Source organism: Somniosus microcephalus, chromosome 14 (assembly GCF_052327205.1).
Source record: "Somniosus microcephalus isolate GS21.2 chromosome 14, FLI_Smic_1.0, whole genome shotgun sequence".
Taxonomy (NCBI): Eukaryota; Metazoa; Chordata; class Chondrichthyes; order Squaliformes; family Somniosidae; genus Somniosus; species Somniosus microcephalus.
Window position 1 is genome coordinate 5,015,896 of NC_141000.1, and position 18,486 is coordinate 5,034,381.

The window sequence follows — 18,486 nt, forward strand, 5'->3', positions numbered from 1 at the left end:
GGTGTTCAAAATCATGAACAGTTTTGATGGAGTAAATAAGGAGAAACTGTTCCCATTGGCAGAAGGGTCGGTAACCAGTGGACACAGATTTAAGGTGATTGGCACAAGAACCAGAGGTGACCTGGGGAAAAAAGATACACAGCGAGTTGTGGTGATCTGGAACGCGCCGCCTGAAAGGGCGGTGGGAGCAGATTCAAGAATAACTTTCAAAAAGAAATTGGATAAATACTTGAAGGGGAAAAACTTTGCAAGGCTAAGGGGGAAAGAGCGAGGGAGTGGGGGTAACTGGATTGCTCTTCGAAAGAGCAGGCGCAGGCACAATGGGCCGAATGGCTGCCTTCTGTGCTGTATCATTCTATGATTCTATGGTACTTCAGTGCAGTACTGAGGAAGTGCTGCACTGTCAGAGGTGCCATTTTTTGATCAGGCTTTAAGCTAAACCCCTGCCTGCCTCCTCAGGTGGACGTAAAATGTCCCATGGCCCTTTACTGAGAAGAACAGGGGAGTTCTCCCAGCGTCCCTTTACCCCTCCTTTACCCCTCGACCAACACCTAAAACAGATTCTCTGGTCATTATCACATAGCTGTTTGTGGGAGCTTGCTGTGCACAAATAGTCTGCTGCGTTTCCTACATTACAACAGCGACTACACTTCAAAAAGTACTTCATTGGCTGTAAAGCGCTTTGGGATGTCTTGAGGTTGTGAAAGGCGCTATAGAAATGCAAGTCTTTCTTTAAAACTTCTGATGGTTCCACTTTTCTGACTGTTCCAGAAAGAAGAAAGAAAAGCAGAGGTTGAGCTGAGCATGAACGGGGAAACGAAGCTTCAAACCCCAACCTCTGTGGAGCAAGGTCAGCGAGCTCTGCCTCTCTTCACATATCATACAACCGTCATCATTCCAATCAAGAGCACAGGGGAGGAGAGCAGCTTCTTCCAAACCAATTTTCTGGGTAGAATACGAGAGTCAATTGAATGCATCGTCAGCTGCAGTCTGAAGTGACATTTTACAAATTGCTATGACAAACAGTTCGGGTTGCAAAAGTCAGTACAGTGTAGTCTGATGTTTGTTGGGTTTAAGATGTTAACTATGTGGGTTGTCGTCGTGCGGGTTGTCGGTGTGCGGGTTGTTGGTGTGCGGGTTGTCAGTATTTGGGTTGTCAGTGTGTGGGTCGTCGGTGTGCGGGTCGTCGGTGTGCTGGTCGTCGGTGTGCTGGTCGTCGGTGTGCGGGTCGTCGGTGTGCGGGTCGTCGGTGTGCGGGTCGTCGGTGTGCGGGTCGTCGATGTGCGGGTCGTCGGTGTGCGGGTCGTCGGTGTGCGGGTCGTCGGTGTGCGGGTCGTCGGTGTGCGGGTCGTCGGTGTGCGGGTCGACGGTGTGCGGGTCGACGGTGTGCGGGTCGTCGGTGTGCGGGTCGTCGGTGTGCGGGTCGTCGGTGTGCGGGTCGTCGGTGTGCGGGTCGACGGTGTGCGGGTCGTCGGTGTGCGGGTCGTCGGTGTGCGGGTCGTCGGTGTGCGGGTCGACGGTGTGCGGGTTGTTGGTGTGCGGGTTGTCGGTGTGCGGGTTGTCGGTGTGCGGGTTGTCGGTGTGCTGGTCGTCGGTGTGCGGGTCGTCGGTGTGCTGGTCGTCGGTGTGCGGGTTGCCAGTGCGGGTTGTCAGTGTGGGTTATCAGTGTGTGGGTTGTCAATAATGTAGGGAACATTTGCCTCCAAATCAGGCTAATGGTCTTATTGTTGCATGGATCTCACAAATCTCTACAGTGAAGGCATGACTGCCCACATTGGGAATGAACCTGTTGGACACGAGGACTATAGAAATGCAGTATGATTTTTATTGATTCTCCTTCACACATTGGAGAACAATCGGCAGTAATCAATGCGTCACAGTTTGCTTCTCTTCTTTTTAAAAATAATTCTGGTTAATATCCCTTTAGATTTTTCCAGGTCCATTTCTGCTGATTTTTTGAATATTTTTTTCTTTAAGCAGTGGGACCTGATAACATAGGGTGCTGTTACACTGCACAAAGTGAATTGGGAGCGATTCAGTCTCAAATACACTGCAGGGATAGAGCGACGATTTATTCTGCGATTCCAAGTTATCACTCGGTTCCCGATTCTGAAGTTCGTTTACGGCTTCACTCATGTTCTTGAGGTTGGCACGGTAGCTTGTCCAGGTCAGCACACAGGATGTGCAATCCTGGCATATAAAAGGACATTGCCAATTTACTAATGAATCTGTATGGGAACATGGTTTTTTCCAAACCACTTGTATTATTGCAGTAGTATTGGGATATTTGTCCAAGAAACCAAACTGTGAGAGTGTTGAGATGTAATTTCTCTTGGACAGAGGGCTTGGGTTGGCAGAAACCAAAGCTTAGAGACCCCAAATGTGTACACACTGTAGGATTGTCGGAAATACCCAACTGGTTCACTAACGTGCTTTAGGGAAGGAAATCTGCAGCCCTTCCCCGGTCTGGCCTAGGTGTGACTCCAGTCCCACACCAACGTGGCTGACACGTAACTGCCCTCTGAAATGTGCCAGTGGTGCCCTCATCCTGAGAATGAATTCAAAAACCATTCGCTGATGATGGCCATCTTACTTCTGAGCAGCAGTATCACAAACACCTGCAATGCAGCCGAGAGTTCAGCATCCAGTGAGTATCGGTGTTGTCAGGTGGGCCCAGGCGAGACATAGAAGATCGGAGCTGGAGTAGGCCATTTGGCCCCTCGAGCCTGCTCCGCCATTCAATGAGATCATGGCTGATCATCCAAATTCAGTACCCGGTCCCTGCCTTCTCCCCATAGCCCTTGATCCCTTTAGCCTTAAGAAATATATCCAACTCCTTCTTGAATATATTTAATGAATTGGCCTCTACTGCCTTCTGTGGTAGAGAATTCCACAGGTTCACCACTCTCTGGGTGAAGAAATTCCTCCTCATCTCTGTCCTAAATGGCTTGCCCCTTATCCTTAGACTGTGACCCCTGGTTCTGGACTCCCCGACCATTGGGAACATCCTTCCTGCATCTAATCTGTCTAGTCCTGTTAGAATTTTATAAGTTTCAATGAGATCCCCTCTCATTCTTCTAAACTCCAGCGAGTACAAGCCCAATCGACCCAATCTCTCTTCATACGTCATTCCTGCCATCCCAGGTATCAGCCTGGTGAATCTTCGCTGAGCTCCTTCCATGGCAAGAACATCCTTCCTCAGATAAGGCGACCAAAACTGCACACAATACTCAAGATGTGGTCTCACCAAGGCCCTGTACAACTGCAGCAAGACATCCTTGTTCCTGTACTCAAACCCTCTCGCTACGAAGGCCAACATACCATTTGCCTTCTTAACCGCCTGCTGCACCTGCATGCTTACCTTCAGCGACTGGTGCACAAGGACACCCAGGTCTCGTTGCACTTCCCCTTCTCCCAATCTATTGCCATTCAGATAATAATCTGCCTTCCTGTTTTTGACACCAAAGTGGATAACCTCGCATTTATCCACGTTATATTGCATCTGCCATGCTTTTGCCCAATCACCCAACCTGTCCAAATCATCCTGGAGTTTCTCGGCATCCTCCTCACAGCACACACGCCCACCCAGCTTTGTGTCGTCTGCAGGTGCTGCAGGTGAACAACCCAGCATCGTAAGTACCGCTACCACAGAGGTGCTAGAGCCCAAGTAATCGGACGGATGGCTCTTATGCATTGGTGGGAAATAAACTCCGGCTTCCCTGCCATTCCTTGTTGGAGGGGAGAAGTTTACGGTTGAGCGCTCCAGGGTGCCCGATTCACAGGCCACAGGATGTTTCACCCATTAAACCTAATGGATGAGAGGTAGACTGATCACCACGCCCACTTCCTGATCTATGTTGCCACTGTCTGCAGCCCTGCTCCGGGAGAGCTAAGTTGTAAAAGTTACCCTGGATCTTGAAACGAATTCAGCTCCCTCGTAGTGTTGCGCCATTATTTTGCTGGTTGTTTTACGCATTGCGGATGCTCTTTTCAGTTAATGTGTAGCCATCAGTTGTAAAATACTAGTACTTGGATCTTTCTTGGCTAGCTGTAATGTGAGGACCTTCGTGTGCACCAATAGTGTTATTAAATAACCCAGCAGTGCGGATTGTGATGAGCAATAAGTCAATCTATCTGAGGGCCGGTGTATAAATTGATATCCTTTGCACTCTAGTGGAAGTCAGCAAAGCATCGGTCAGTTTGGAGGGCGAACAGGAGGAGGAGGCTCACTCTGCCGTGACCCCGGCTGAGGCTGCGCCAGAGCTAGAAGCAATCACTGGAGCTGAGCAAGCGGATAGCGTGGATGAGCAACCCAATAGTGTGGATGAGTCGACAGATGAGCTGCAGTCTATGGATGTCAGGTAGGCTGGAACGTCAATGACTTTCTATTAATACTGTTGTGAGGATTCTGGCCAAACAGCGGGGCTGCTGGTATCCGACCTGAATTAGTCACATTCCGTTTTATTACTGGTAATTCTTGGGATTTATAACCAGTGTTCTGATGATTACTTTGTGGCTTTTATCCATTCACTCTGAAAGATGCACATTGCCCATTTGCAAATCCCCTCTAGCATCCTGAAGTGCACAGTGACTAGGAGCAGGTTAAAAACATGTTCCAAGTGCCCAGAACATCACCAAATCCCTCACCATTAACATCCTGGGGGTCACCATTGACCAGAAACTTAACTGGACCAGCCACATGAATACTGTGGCTACAAGAGCAGGTCAGAGGCTAGGAATTCTGCAGCGAGTGTCTCACCTCCTGACTCCCCAAAGCCTTTCCACCATCTACAAGGCACAAGTAAGGAGTGTGATGGAATACTCGCCACTTTTCCTGGATTAGTGCAGCTCCAACAACACTCAAGAAGCTCGACACCATCCAGGACAAAACAGCCCACTTGATTAGCACCCCATCCACCACCTTAAACATTCATTCCCTCCACCACCGGTGTACCGTGGCTGCAGTGTGTACCATCTACAAGATGCACTGCAGCAACTCGCCAAGGCTTCTTCGGCAGCACCTCCCAAACCCGCGACCTCTACCACCTAGAAGGACAAGGGCAGCAGGCGCATGGGAACACCACCACCTCCACGTTCCCCTCCCAGTCACACACCATCCTGACTTAGAAATATATCGCCGATCCTTCATCGTCGCTGGGTCAAAATCCAGGAACTCCCTCCCTAACAGCACTGTGGGAGCACCTTCACCACACGGACTGCAGCGGTTCAAGTACGCGGCAATAAATGCTGGCCTTGCCAGCGACGCCCACATCCCATAAACTAATTTTTTTTAAATCACCAGAGCAAACTGTTGAACTCCTCAAGGTCTGGTGACGAGGAGTTCCAATTCAAACAGAGAAATTCCATGCTTTAAGTACAGCCTGACCAACAGAAAGTTAATTTATTCAGTGTTTGAATATCCAAAGATTTGGGGGTGGGGTAAGAATAATATTATTCCATGTGTTGTGGAGTATTTTAAACCAACACTCGACACAAGGTTTTAGATCGTTATTCAAATGGTCTTTATTACACCGGTGGGGAGACAATCTTGACTGGCGCTCCAGGAGACTTCTCCGCTGTTACAAATTTTAAGCAATCTTTTATACACTTAATCATACAAACTCAGCCTCATGCATGATCCCGTTACACTGTTTTAATTGGCCTAAGGCCCGCGTGCACAGTTTGTGATTGGCTAATTCCCTATCTTACATCGTACAACCTTTGGCCTATATTTATTTTCACATGATCTTTATGATCTCACCTGTTGTTATAATTTTGTAACCTTTAATAAAACCACATGTCTGCATTTCTGTCTCGCTGTGCCCCGTGTGGTTTTACTTATCTCTAGGTTTCATAGTTTCTGGTTAATCATAGATGGTGCTTCTGAGCTAATTTAATCTAATCTTGAAAAGCATCGAGACCTTGTGGTCAGCATGTCTGAGCTGTCTCCGCCGGTCTCTGTCTCAACCGTTTCTAGTGTGCAAGCTGCATTGTTAACCCCTTAATTCCTGAAGGATGCCGATGCCCCACTTCACACGAGAGTGGCTAAACTGAATAGTTAGACTTTGTAATTTCTTACCATTCACTCAAGGCAACAAACCAGCTTAACTTGGGGCAGCAGAACGTGCAACAACAACTTGCATTTATATAGCACCTTTAACGTAGTAAAACACCCCAAGGCGCTTCACAGGAGCATCATCAGACAAAATTTGACACCGAGACAAGAAAGGAGATATTAGGACAGGTGATTACTAGCTTGGTCAAAGAGGTAGGTTTTAAGGAGCGTCAAAGAGAGAGGCGGCGAGGTTTAAGGAGGGAATTTCAGAGCTTGGGGCATAGAGGGCTGAAGGCTCGGCCGTCAGTGGTGGGGCGAAGGAAGTGGGGGATGCACAAGAGGCCAGAGTTGGAGGAGCGCAGAGATCTCGGAGGGTTGTAAGAGCTGGAGGAAGTTACAGAGATAAGGAGGGACGAGGCTATGGGGGAATTTGAACATGAGGATGAGAATTTTTAATTTGAGGCGTTGCCAGACCAGGAGCCAATGTAGGTCAACGAGTACGGGGCCGGGGGGGCGGTGATGGGTGAACGGGACTTGGTGCGAGTTAGGATACGGGCAGCCGAGGAGGTCAGGATTGCTTTGGAATAGTCGAGTCTGGAGCTAATAAAAGCGCGGGTGAGGGTTTCAGCAGCAGATGGGCTGAGGCGGGGTGGAGACGGGTGATGTTATGGAGGTATAGCAGAAGGCAAACTGAACTCAAGGTGATGGCAAACAGGCCCAAGACTGCGATGGGGACAACACAGAATAGGGGGGACATGCAGAACACATGGCAAGCAAGGCACAACTTGGGTTGTAATCTACCTGGCCAATACTTAAACCTGGCCAATACTTAAACCTGGCCAATACTTAAACCTGGCCAATACTTAAACCTGGCCAATACTTAAACCATGGCCAATACTTAAACCATGGCCAATACTTAAACCTGGCCAATACTTAAACCTGGCCAATACTTAAACCATGGCCAATACTTAAACCATGGCCAATACTTAAACCTGGCCAATACTTAAACCATGACCAATATTTAAACCTGGCCAATATTTAAACCTGGCCAATATTTAACCATGGCCAATATTTAAACCTGGCCAATATTTAAACCTGGCCAATATTTAACCATGGCCAATATTTAAACCTGGCCAATATTTAAACCTGGCCAATATTTAAACCTGGCCAATATTTAACCATGGCCAATATTTAAACCTGGCCAATATTTAACCATGGCCAATATTTAAACCTGGCCAATATTTAAACCTGGCCAATATTTAAACCTGGCCAATATTTAACCATGGCCAATATTTAAACCTGGCCAATATTTAAACCTGGCCAATATTTAAGTTAATATCTGAAGCTGTTTTCTGAAAATGTTTTTCTAGTTCTGGATGTTCGACAGAATAGGTTTCCGATGAGACTTATGGGAACCTCCAGCATAAAACTGAGCATGTAGGCGGCCAACAGACTCCAGGTTTCCCTTCCATTTTCCATTGAAAATGGAAAGCACACAATCTTGCCAGTGAGGAGCTACGTATTGGTGAGAGGCTCAGGTCTCTGCTAACACCTGCACTGAACCCACACCTCCCCTATCTCCATGACTTACACATGTTCTACATGAGGATGGCACCTTTCAGCAGGCGATGGGAGGTGACTGAGTGTTACAGAAGAGTGTGGCAAAATGAGAGGAGTGTAGGGGCCAAATGGTCTGATGGGGAGTTTTGAAAAGTCGTATATTACAGTTAGAAAGAATGAAGAAAGACTTGCGTTTATCTCGTGGCCTCACGACGACCGGACATCCCAAAATACTTTACAGCCAATGAAGTACTTCTGAAGTGTAGTCACTGTTGTAATGTAGGAAATGTGGCAGCCAATTTGCGCACAGCAAGCTCCCACAATCAGCAATGTGATAATGACCAGATAATCTGTTTTAGTGATGTTGGTTGAGGGATAAATATTGGCCCCAGGACACCGGGGAGAACTCCCCTGCTCTTCTACGAAATAGTGCCATGAAAGGGCAGATGGGGCCTCGGCTTAACGTCTCACCCAAAAGACGGCACCTCTGACAGTGCGGCACTCCCTCAGTACTGCACTGGAGTGTCGGCCTGGATTATGTGCTCAAGTCTCTGGAGAGGGACTTGAACCCACGACCTTCTGACTCAGCGGCGAGAGTGACACATTAAGAGCATACTCTGTCCTCTGACGGAGCAACAGGTTAAGGTAGTGAGCAGCTGACCAGAAAAGGTTTCGTGTCCCCGGATTAGGGAGAGGAAATAGTCCGGGGTCCCCGCTGTTCTGGGAATATGCATGTGTGGTCACTGGGTGAGACCAGACTCAGCTCTGATGACTGCCAGAGTTGAATAGTCACCGTCTAGGTTGATAGGTTAACAAGTGGTCACTTGTGCAAGGTATTAGAGAGTGGCTACTGCAAGTGAAGCCATGCCCCCCCTCGAGGAGGACAGAGGAAGTACAAAATGAGGGGAAAATAATAAAATCAGTTAAAAATAAAAACCGGGCATTTGGCAAGTAGTGAGAGGGACTGTGAAAGACTCGGCCAGACGTAGACAGGTAGTGAGAGGGACTGTGAAAGACTCGGCCAGACGTAGACAGGTAGTGAGAGGGACTGTGAAAGACTCGGCCAGACGTAGACAGGTAGTGAGAGAGACTGTGAAAGACTCGGCCAGACACAGACAGGTAGTGAGAGGGACTGTGAAAGACTCGGCCAGACGTAGACAGGTAGTGAGAGGGACTGTGAAAGACTCGGCCAGACGTAGACAGGTAGTGAGAGGGACTGTGAAAGACTCGGCCAGACGTAGACAGGTAGTGAGAGGGACTGTGAAAGACCCGACCAGACGTAGACAGGTAGTGAGAGAGACTGTGAAAGACTCGGCCAGACGTAGACAGGTAGTGAGAGAGACTGTGAAAGACTCGGCCAGACGTAGACAGGTAGTGAGAGGGACTGTGAAAGACCCGACCAGACGTAGACAGGTAGTGAGAGGGACTGTGAAAGACTCGACCAGACGTAGACAGGTAGTGAGAAGGACTGTGAAAGACTCGGCCAGACATAGACAGGTAGTGAGAGAGACTGTGAAAGACCCGACCAGACGTAGACAGGTAGTGAGAGGGACTGTGAAAGACTCGGCCAGACGTAGACAGGTAGTGAGAGGGACTGTGAAAGACTCGACCAGACGTAGACAGGTAGTGAGAGGGACTGTGAAAGACTCGGCCAGACGTAGACAGGTAGTGAAAGGGACTGTGAAAGACCCGGCCAGACACAGACAGGTAGTGAGAGGGACTGTGAAAGACTCGGCCAGACACAGACAGGTAGTGAGAGGGACTGTGAAAGACTCGGCCAGACGTAGACAGGTAGTGAGAGAGACTGTGAAAGACTCGACCAGACGTAGACAGGTAGTGAGAGGGACTGTGAAAGATTCGGCCAGACGTAGACAGGTAGTGAGAGGGACTGTGAAAGACTCGGCCAGACGTAGACAGGTAGTGAGAGGGACTGTGAAAGACTCGGCCAGACGTAGACAGGTAGTGAGAGGGACTGTGAAAGACTCGACCAGACGTAGACAGGTAGTGAGAGGGACTGTGAAAGACTCGGCCAGACGTAGACAGGTAGTGAGAGGGACTGTGAAAGACTCGGCCAGACGTAGACAGGTAGTGAGAGGGACTGTGAAAGACTCGGCCAGACGTAGACAGGTAGTGAGAGGGACTGTGAAAGACTCGACCAGACGTAGACAGGTAGTGAGAGGGACTGTGAAAGACTCGACCAGACGTAGACAGGTAGTGAGAGGGACTGTGAAAGACCCGGCCAGACGTAGACAGGTAGTGAGAGGGACTGTGAAAGACTCGGCCAGACGTAGACAGGTAGTGAGAGGGACTGTGAAAGACCCGGCCAGACACAGACAGGTAGTGAGAGGGACTGTGAAAGACTCGGCCAGACGTAGACAGGTAGTGAGAGGGACTGTGAAAGACTCGGCCAGACGTAGACAGGTAGTGAGAGGGACTGTGAAAGACTCGGCCAGACGTAGACAGGTAGTGAGAGGGACTGTGAAAGACTCGACCAGACGTAGACAGGTAGTGAGAGGGACTGTGAAAGACTCGACCAGACGTAGACAGGTAGTGAGAGGGACTGTGAAAGACCCGGCCAGACGTAGACAGGTAGTGAGAGGGACTGTGAAAGACTCGGCCAGACGTAGACAGGTAGTGAGAGGGACTGTGAAAGACTCGGCCAGACGTAGACAGGTAGTGAGAGGGACTGTGAAAGACTCGACCAGACGTAGACAGGTAGTGAGAGGGACTGTGAAAGACCCGACCAGACGTAGACAGGTAGTGAGAGGGACTGTGAAAGACCCGGCCAGACACAGACAGGTAGTGAGAGGGACTGTGAAAGACTCGGCCAGACGTGGACAGGTAGTGAGAGGGACTGTGAAAGACTTGGCCAGACGTAGACAGGTAGTGAGAAGGACTGTGAAAGACTCGGCCAGACGTAGACAGGTAGTGAGAGGGACTGTGAAAGACTCGGCCAGACGTAGACAGGTAGTGAGAGGGACTGTGAAAGACTCGACTAGACGTAGACAGGTAGTGAGAGGGACTGTGAAAGACCCGGCCAGACGTAGACAGGTAGTGAGAGGGACTGTGAAAGACTCGGCCAGACACAGACAGGTAGTGAGAGGGACTGTGAAAGACTCGACCAGACGTAGACAGGTAGTGAGAAGGACTGTGAAAGACTCGGCCAGACGTAGACAGGTAGTGAGAGAGACTGTGAAAGACCCGACCAGACGTAGACAGGTAGTGAGAGGGACTGTGAAAGACTCGACCAGACGTAGACAGGTAGTGAGAGGGACTGTGAAAGACTCGGCCAGACGTAGACAGGTAGTGAAAGGGACTGTGAAAGACTCGGCCAGACGTAGACAGGTAGTGAAAGGGACTGTGAAAGACTCGACCAGACGTAGACAGGTAGTGAGAGGGACTGTGAAAGACTCGACCAGACGTAGACAGGTAGTGAGAGGGACTGTGAAAGACCCGACCAGACGTAGACAGGTAGTGAGAGGGACTGTGAAAGACTCGGCCAGACGTAGACAGGTAGTGAGAGGGACTGTGAAAGACTCGACCAGACGTAGACAGGTAGTGAGAGGGACTGTGAAAGACTCGGCCAGACACAGACAGGTAGTGAGAGGGACTGTGAAAGACTCGACCAGACGTAGACAGGTAGTGAGAGGGACTGTGAAAGACTCGGCCAGACGTAGACAGGTAGTGAGAGGGACTGTGAAAGACTCGGCCAGACGTAGACAGGTAGTGAGAGGGACTGTGAAAGACTCGGCCAGACGTAGACAGGTAGTGAGAGGGACTGTGAAAGACTCGACCAGACGTAGACAGGTAGTGAGAGGGACTGTGAAAGACTCGACCAGACGTAGACAGGTAGTGAGAGGGACTGTGAAAGACTCGGCCAGACGTAGACAGGTAGTGAGAGGGACTGTGAAAGACTCGGCCAGACGTAGACAGGTAGTGAGAGGGACTGTGAAAGACTCGGCCAGACGTAGACAGGTAGTGAGAGGGACTGTGAAAGACTCGGCCAGACGTAGACAGGTAGTGAGAGGGACTGTGAAAGACTCGACCAGACGTAGACAGGTAGTGAGAGGGACTGTGAAAGACTCGACCAGACGTAGACAGGTAGTGAGAGGGACTGTGAAAGACCCGGCCAGACGTAGACAGGTAGTGAGAGGGACTGTGAAAGACTCGGCCAGACGTAGACAGGTAGTGAAAGGGACTGTGAAAGACCCGGCCAGACACAGACAGGTAGTGAGAGGGACTGTGAAAGACTCGGCCAGACGTAGACAGGTAGTGAGAGGGACTGTGAAAGACTCGACCAGACGTAGACAGGTAGTGAGAGGGACTGTGAAAGACTCGACCAGACGTAGACAGGTAGTGAGAGGGACTGTGAAAGACCCGGCCAGACGTAGACAGGTAGTGAGAGGGACTGTGAAAGACTCGGCCAGACGTAGACAGGTAGTGAAAGGGACTGTGAAAGACCCGGCCAGACACAGACAGGTAGTGAGAGGGACTGTGAAAGACTCGACCAGACGTAGACAGGTAGTGAGAGGGACTGTGAAAGACTCGACCAGACGTAGACAGGTAGTGAGAGAGACTGTGAAAGACTCGACCAGACGTAGACAGGTAGTGAGAGAGACTGTGAAAGACTCGGCCAGACGTAGACAGGTAGTGAGAGGGACTGTGAAAGACTTGGCCAGACGTAGACAGGTAGTGAGAAGGACTGTGAAAGACTCGGCCAGACGTAGACAGGTAGTGAGAGGGACTGTGAAAGACTCGGCCAGACGTAGACAGGTAGTGAGAGGGACTGTGAAAGACTCGACTAGACGTAGACAGGTAGTGAGAGGGACTGTGAAAGACTCGGCCAGACACAGACAGGTAGTGAGAGGGACTGTGAAAGACTCGACCAGACGTAGACAGGTAGTGAGAGGGACTGTGAAAGACTCGGCCAGACGTAGACAGGTAGTGAGAGGGACTGTGAAAGACTCGGCAGGACGTAGACAGGTAGTGAGAGGGACTGTGAAAGACTCGGCCAGACGTAGACAGGTAGTGAGAGGGACTGTGAAAGACTCGGCCAGACGTAGACAGGTAGTGAGAGAGACTGTGAAAGACTCGGCCAGACGTAGACAGGTAGTGAGAGGGACTGTGAAAGACTCGGCCAGACGTAGACAGGTAGTGAGAGAGACTGTGAAAGACTTGGCCAGACGTAGACAGGTAGTGAGAGAGACTGTGAAAGACTCGACCAGACGTAGACAGGTAGTGAGAGGGACTGTGAAAGACTCGGCCAGACGTAGACAGGTAGTGAGAGGGACTGTGAAAGACTCGGCCAGACGTAGACAGGTAGTGAGAGAGACTGTGAAAGACTTGGCCAGACGTAGACAGGTAGTGAGAGGGACTGTGAAAGACTCGGCCAGACGTAGACAGGTAGTGAGAGGGACTGTGAAAGACTCGGCCAGACGTAGACAGGTAGTGAGAGGGACTGTGAAAGACTTGGCCAGACGTAGACAGGTAGTGAGAGGGACTGTGAAAGACTCGGCCAGACGTAGACAGGTAGTGAGAGGGACTGTGAAAGACTCGACCAGACGTAGACAGGTAGTGAGAGAGACTGTGAAAGACTCGGCCAGACGTAGACAGGTAGTGAGAGGGACTGTGAAAGACTCGGCCAGACGTAGACAGGTAGTGAGAGGGACTGTGAAAGACTCGACCAGACGTAGACAGGTAGTGAGAGAGACTGTGAAAGACTCGGCCAGACGTAGACAGGTAGTGAGAGGGACTGTGAAAGACTCGGCCAGACGTAGACAGGTAGTGAGAGAGACTGTGAAAGACTCGGCCAGACGTAGACAGGTAGTGAGAGGGACTGTGAAAGACTCGGCCAGACGTAGACAGGTAGTGAGAGGGACTGTGAAAGACTCGGCCAGACGTAGACAGGTAGTGAGAGGGACTGTGAAAGACTCGGCCAGACGTAGACAGGTAGTGAGAGGGACTGTGAAAGACTCGACCAGACGTAGACAGGTAGTGAGAGGGACTGTGAAAGACTCGGCCAGACGTAGACAGGTAGTGAGAGAGACTGTGAAAGACTCGGCCAGACGTAGACAGGTAGTGAGAGGGACTGTGAAAGACTCGGCCAGACGTAGACAGGTAGTGAGAGGGACTGTGAAGGACTCGACCAGACGTAGACAGGTAGTGAGAGGGACTGTGAAAGACTCGGCCAGACGTAGACAGGTAGTGAGAGAGACTGTGAAAGACCCGACCAGACGTAGACAGGTAGTGAGAGAGACTGTGAAAGACTCGGCCAGACGTAGACAGGTAGTGAGAGGGACTGTGAAAGACTCGGCCAGACGTAGACAGGTAGTGAAAGGGACTGTGAAAGACTCGGCCAGACGTAGACAGGTAGTGAGAGGGACTGTGAAAGACTCGGCCAGACGTAGACAGGTAGTGAGAGGGACTGTGAAAGACTCGGCCAGACGTAGACAGGTAGTGAGAGGGACTGTGAAAGACTCGACCAGACGTAGACAGGTAGTGAGAGGGACTGTGAAAGACTCGGCCAGACGTAGACAGGTAGTGAGAGGGACTGTGAAAGACTCGGCAGGACGTAGACAGGTAGTGAGAGAGACTGTGAAAGACTCGGCCAGACGTAGACAGGTAGTGAGAGGGACTGTGAAAGACTCGGCCAGACGTAGACAGGTAGTGAGAGGGACTGTGAAAGACCCGACCAGACGTAGACAGGTAGTGAGAGGGACTGTGAAAGACTCGACCAGACGTAGACAGGTAGTGAGAGGGACTGTGAAAGACTCGGCCAGACGTAGACAGGTAGTGAGAGGGACTGTGAAAGACTCGGCAGGACGTAGACAGGTTTGTGGAATGGGTGGACCTGGAGCAGATGCAACTTAACGTGACTTCAAGCATTTTTGGAGGAAGACAAGGATTGGGAGTCGGCACTCAATGGCGAGGCAGTGACGGGTGTGGCTGAGCAGAGAGATCTCGGCTGCAAATACAGCACTCACCGAACGTGCCGGGAGGTCGAGCCATAACAATGAGCGGCGGCATTTTATCTTTTAGAAGTAGGGGCACAGAATACAAGCTCAGAGAGAGAGTCGATATATTGGGACTATTTCTGCAGCAGAGAGGCTATCAGGAGATTGGATGGGAATGTTTTAAATGAAGGGTTTTGATCGAGTCAGGAGAGAAAGTCTCTCTCGATAGCAAAATACTGCGGATGTTGGAAATCTGAAATAACAACAGAAAATGCTGGAAAAACTCAGCAGGTCAGGCAACATCCGTGGAGAGAAATTTGAGTTGACGTTTCGGGTCGAACCCAAAACGTCAACTCAAATTTCTGTCCATGGATGTTGCCTGACCTGCTGAGTTTTTCCAGCCTTTTCTGTTGTTATTTTGAGAAAGTCTCTCCCCTCTGGTTGGGGACGAGGGGCCAACAATTTAAAAGTGTGACTGAGAAAGTGAGGTGAGAGGTTCGGGGACATCCCGACACCGGGATACTGGGGCAGGGAGAGCTGTGCCATGGGGCGTGGTTGAAGCACAGACCATTTAAGGGAAGAGTAAATAAGCATAAGAGTGCAGGCCAGTAGGATTAGTCTTTTATTACTCTATTAAAGAGCCAGTACTGACACAAAGGCCCCGATTTCAAATCTCCTCATCTGGCAGAAACCAGGGGACGGGGGGGAAGGCAGTTAAAATAGAGGCAGCGACTTACCCCCTCTGACCCCCTGCCCTCCCGCCGTGTCCCCATATTAACCTGCTCTTGTGAGCAGACGGGCAGCACACGCAACCCAACCCAGGCTGGCAGGGTCTTGTTTAATTATGCAGATTGGGTCCCGATGATCTGCTAGTTTAGTCGGAGGCCTGAGCGGAGGAGCAGTGACCGCTTCACTGTCAGAATCGCCCTGCCAGGAGCTGAGTGATGGGCCAGGAGCTGGGTGCTGGGCCAGGAGCTGGGTGCTAGGCCAGGAGCTGGGTGACGGGCCAGGAGCTGGGTGCTGTGGGTGACGGGCCAGGAGCTGGGTGCTGGGCCAGGAGCTGGGTGCTGGGCCAGGAGCTGGGTGCTGGGCCAGGAGCTGGGTGCTGGGCCAGGAGCTGGGTGCTGGGCCAGGAGCTGGGTGCTGGGCCAGGAGCTGGGTGCTGGGCCAGGAGCTGGGTGCTGGGCCAGGAGTTGGGTGCTGGGCCAGGAGCTGGGTGCTGTGGGTGACGGGCGAGGAGCTGGGTGATGGGCCAGGAGCTGGGTGACGGGCCAGGAGCTGGGTGACGGGCCAGGAGCTGGGTGCTGGGCCAGGAGCTGGGTGCTGGGCCAGGAGCTGGGTGCTGTGGGTGACGGGCGAGGAGCTGGGTGACGGGCCAGGAGCTGGGTGACGGGCCAGGAGCTGGGTGCTGGGCCAGGAGCTGGGTGCTGGGCCAGGAGCTGGGTGCTGGGCCAGGAGCTGGGTGCTGGGCCAGGAGCTGGGTGCTGGGCCAGGAGCTGGGTGCTGGGCCAGGAGCTGGGTGCTGGGCCAGGAGCTGGGTGCCGGGCCAGGAGCTGGGTGCCGGGCCAGGAGCTGGGTGACGGGCGAGGAGCTGGGTGCTGGGCCAGGAGCTGGGTGCCGGGCCAGGAGCTGGGTGTCGGGCCAGGAGCTGGGTGCCGGGCCAGGAGCTGGGTGCCGGGCCAGGAGCTGGGTGCCGGGCCAGGAGCTGGGTGCCGGGCCAGGAGCTGGGTGCTGGGCCAGGAGCTGGGTGTCTGGCCAGGAGCTGGGTGCTGGGCCAGGAGCTGGGTGCTAGGCCAGGAGCTGGGTGCTGGGCCAGGAGCTGGGTGCTAGGCCAGGAGCTGGGTGACGGGCGAGGAGCTGGGTGCTGGGCCAGGAGCTGGGTGCTGGGCCAGGAGCTGGGTGCTGGGCCAGGAGCTGGGTGCTGGGCCAGGAGCTGGGTGACGGGCCAGGAGCTGGGTGACGGGCCAGGAGCTGGGTGCTAGGCCAGGAGCTGGGTGCTGGGCCAGGAGCTGGGTGCTGGTCCAGGAGCTGGGTGCTGGGCCAGGAGCTGGGTGCTGGGCCAGGAGCTGGGTGCTAGGCCAGGAGCTGGGTGCTGGGCCAGGAGCTGGGTGCTGGGCCAGGAGCTGGGTGCTGGGCCAGGAGCTGGGTGCTGGGCCAGGAGCTGGGTGCTGGGCCAGGAGCTGGGTGCTGGGCCAGGAGCTGGGTGCTGGGCCAGGAGCTGGGTGCTGGGCCAGGAGCTGGGTGACGGGCGAGGAGCTGGGTGCCGGGCCAGGAGCTGGGTGCTAGGCCAGGAGCTGGGTGTCGGGCTAGGAGCTGGGTGCTGGGCCAGGGACTGGGTGTCGGGCCAGGAGCTGGGTGCTGGGCCAGGAGCTGGGTGCTGGGCCAGGAGCTGGGTGCTGGGCCAGGGACTGGGTGTCGGGCCAGGAGCTGGGTGCAGGGCCAGGAGAGGCCCAGCAGGTAAGTTTCAGAATGTTATTTTAGGCGTCCTTGTGGGCCACGAGGTGCATATGTAAGAAATCGGGTTCCCTGGATCAGCAGTTTGCCTAAGTTGATGACACAGAAAGATTCCAGTCATGTCAGAAATATAGCTGTACAGAGAGTTGAATTACACAAAACACAAAAACTAGGCCTGATACGGGATGCAGCAAGAAGCTGTAGGATAAACGAGCTGTCTACAAAGAGGGCAACAAGACCTTTAGAACAGAGATAAGGAGGAAAATGATGTCATGAGGCTGGGAGGGGCTGTCATAGCCTCTCCCTTGTAATTGGACAATAGGATGGGGAACAAATGATTGACACCAGGTAATCACCAGCCCACCGAAGTAACTATAAATATAGACGACCGAGAGAGGAAATCAGGCAGTTAAGGGCGAAGGCTTCCCCGAGGTGGCTACGGCCTAACACCTTGGTCTAGTTTAGCCTCTGAGGTGGATCGGTGCTGGCTGATGGCCTAACACCTCCAACAGCTCGAGGGATGACCTAACGGAAGTGACCGCTGCAGCAGACTGCAGGAATCCACCCAATCCGAGACCACCGTACTGCCTCCCCGTCCGTCCGGCCGTGGCATTCCGATTCGGGAGTCGTAGATCGCTCCTACTGTCACGGGTTGTATGTCCATTATACTCAGCTTAAACCATATGTAATATCTGATTATGCTTTAAAACTGTAGCTCTTTAATAAAAAGCCTTACAACTCCTAAGACCCTTTGGGTAATCTGTGTGTGGCCTGTGATCCCAATCTTACAAGGAGTGCTCCTCCGGGCCCCACCAGGAAGCCTCAGGCCTCCCTTCTAGCGGGCTCCCCCTCTCGCCTCCAGAGGCCCCCCTCCACTTGTGACTGCGGGGACCATTCTCACGGTTTCCCGGCTGCGCCCTCCTGCCACCCCAGTTCCCGCTGCTGTTCGGCGGTCCGGTGGTGGATCTGGCCATGTCCAGGCGGGAGTCGGAGAGAACCTACAGCAATGCGATCCAACCGGGCCTTCACGTCCCCGGACTCCCCGGGTGTGTCACCGGCTCCAGGGCTCACGTGCGCCGCACCCGCCCACCCACTCCTTCAAATCGAGACTACTAGTTCAAATGGCCTCCTTCTGTGCTTGGTAATATTACACTGTGAATTACTGATTAGTGGATTAAAACATTGCAGAAACAGACCCCAACCCACCCATTCTGGCCTGTTAAAATTCCCCAGAGGTTTTTAACTTACCAGCGGTTGATTACATTGTAGATTTTGTTGTTTATTTTTTAAACACAGTTGTGAAAATAGACGCAGCTTTTAAAATAATCGGTGGAAGGTTTAGAGGGGATTTGAGGGGAAATTTCTTCACCCAGAGGGTTGTGGGGGTCTGGAACTCACTGCCTGAAAGGGTGGTAGAGGCAGGAACCCTAAACACATTTAAAAAGTACTTGGATGTGCAGTTGG

General features: G+C 52.3%; 2 protein-coding genes across 6 annotated transcripts in view; both read left to right on the top strand.

Annotated features, from left to right (window-relative positions):
* Nucleotides 1-18,486, top strand: part of LOC147107289 (BCLAF1 and THRAP3 family member 3-like) — a 397,394-nt gene that overhangs the window by 295,643 nt on the left and 83,265 nt on the right. The window lies entirely within an intron of this gene.
* Nucleotides 1-18,486, top strand: part of LOC147107290 (MAP7 domain-containing protein 2-like) — a 187,961-nt gene that overhangs the window by 157,006 nt on the left and 12,469 nt on the right. For all 5 annotated transcript variants that reach the window (XM_086006157.1, XM_086006158.1, XM_086006155.1 and 2 more), the window contains 2 exons: nucleotides 772-850; nucleotides 4,175-4,361. In XM_086006157.1, the coding sequence (XP_085862283.1) occupies nucleotides 772-850; nucleotides 4,175-4,361 (266 nt within the window). The remainder of the gene's footprint in view (nucleotides 1-771; nucleotides 851-4,174; nucleotides 4,362-18,486) is intronic.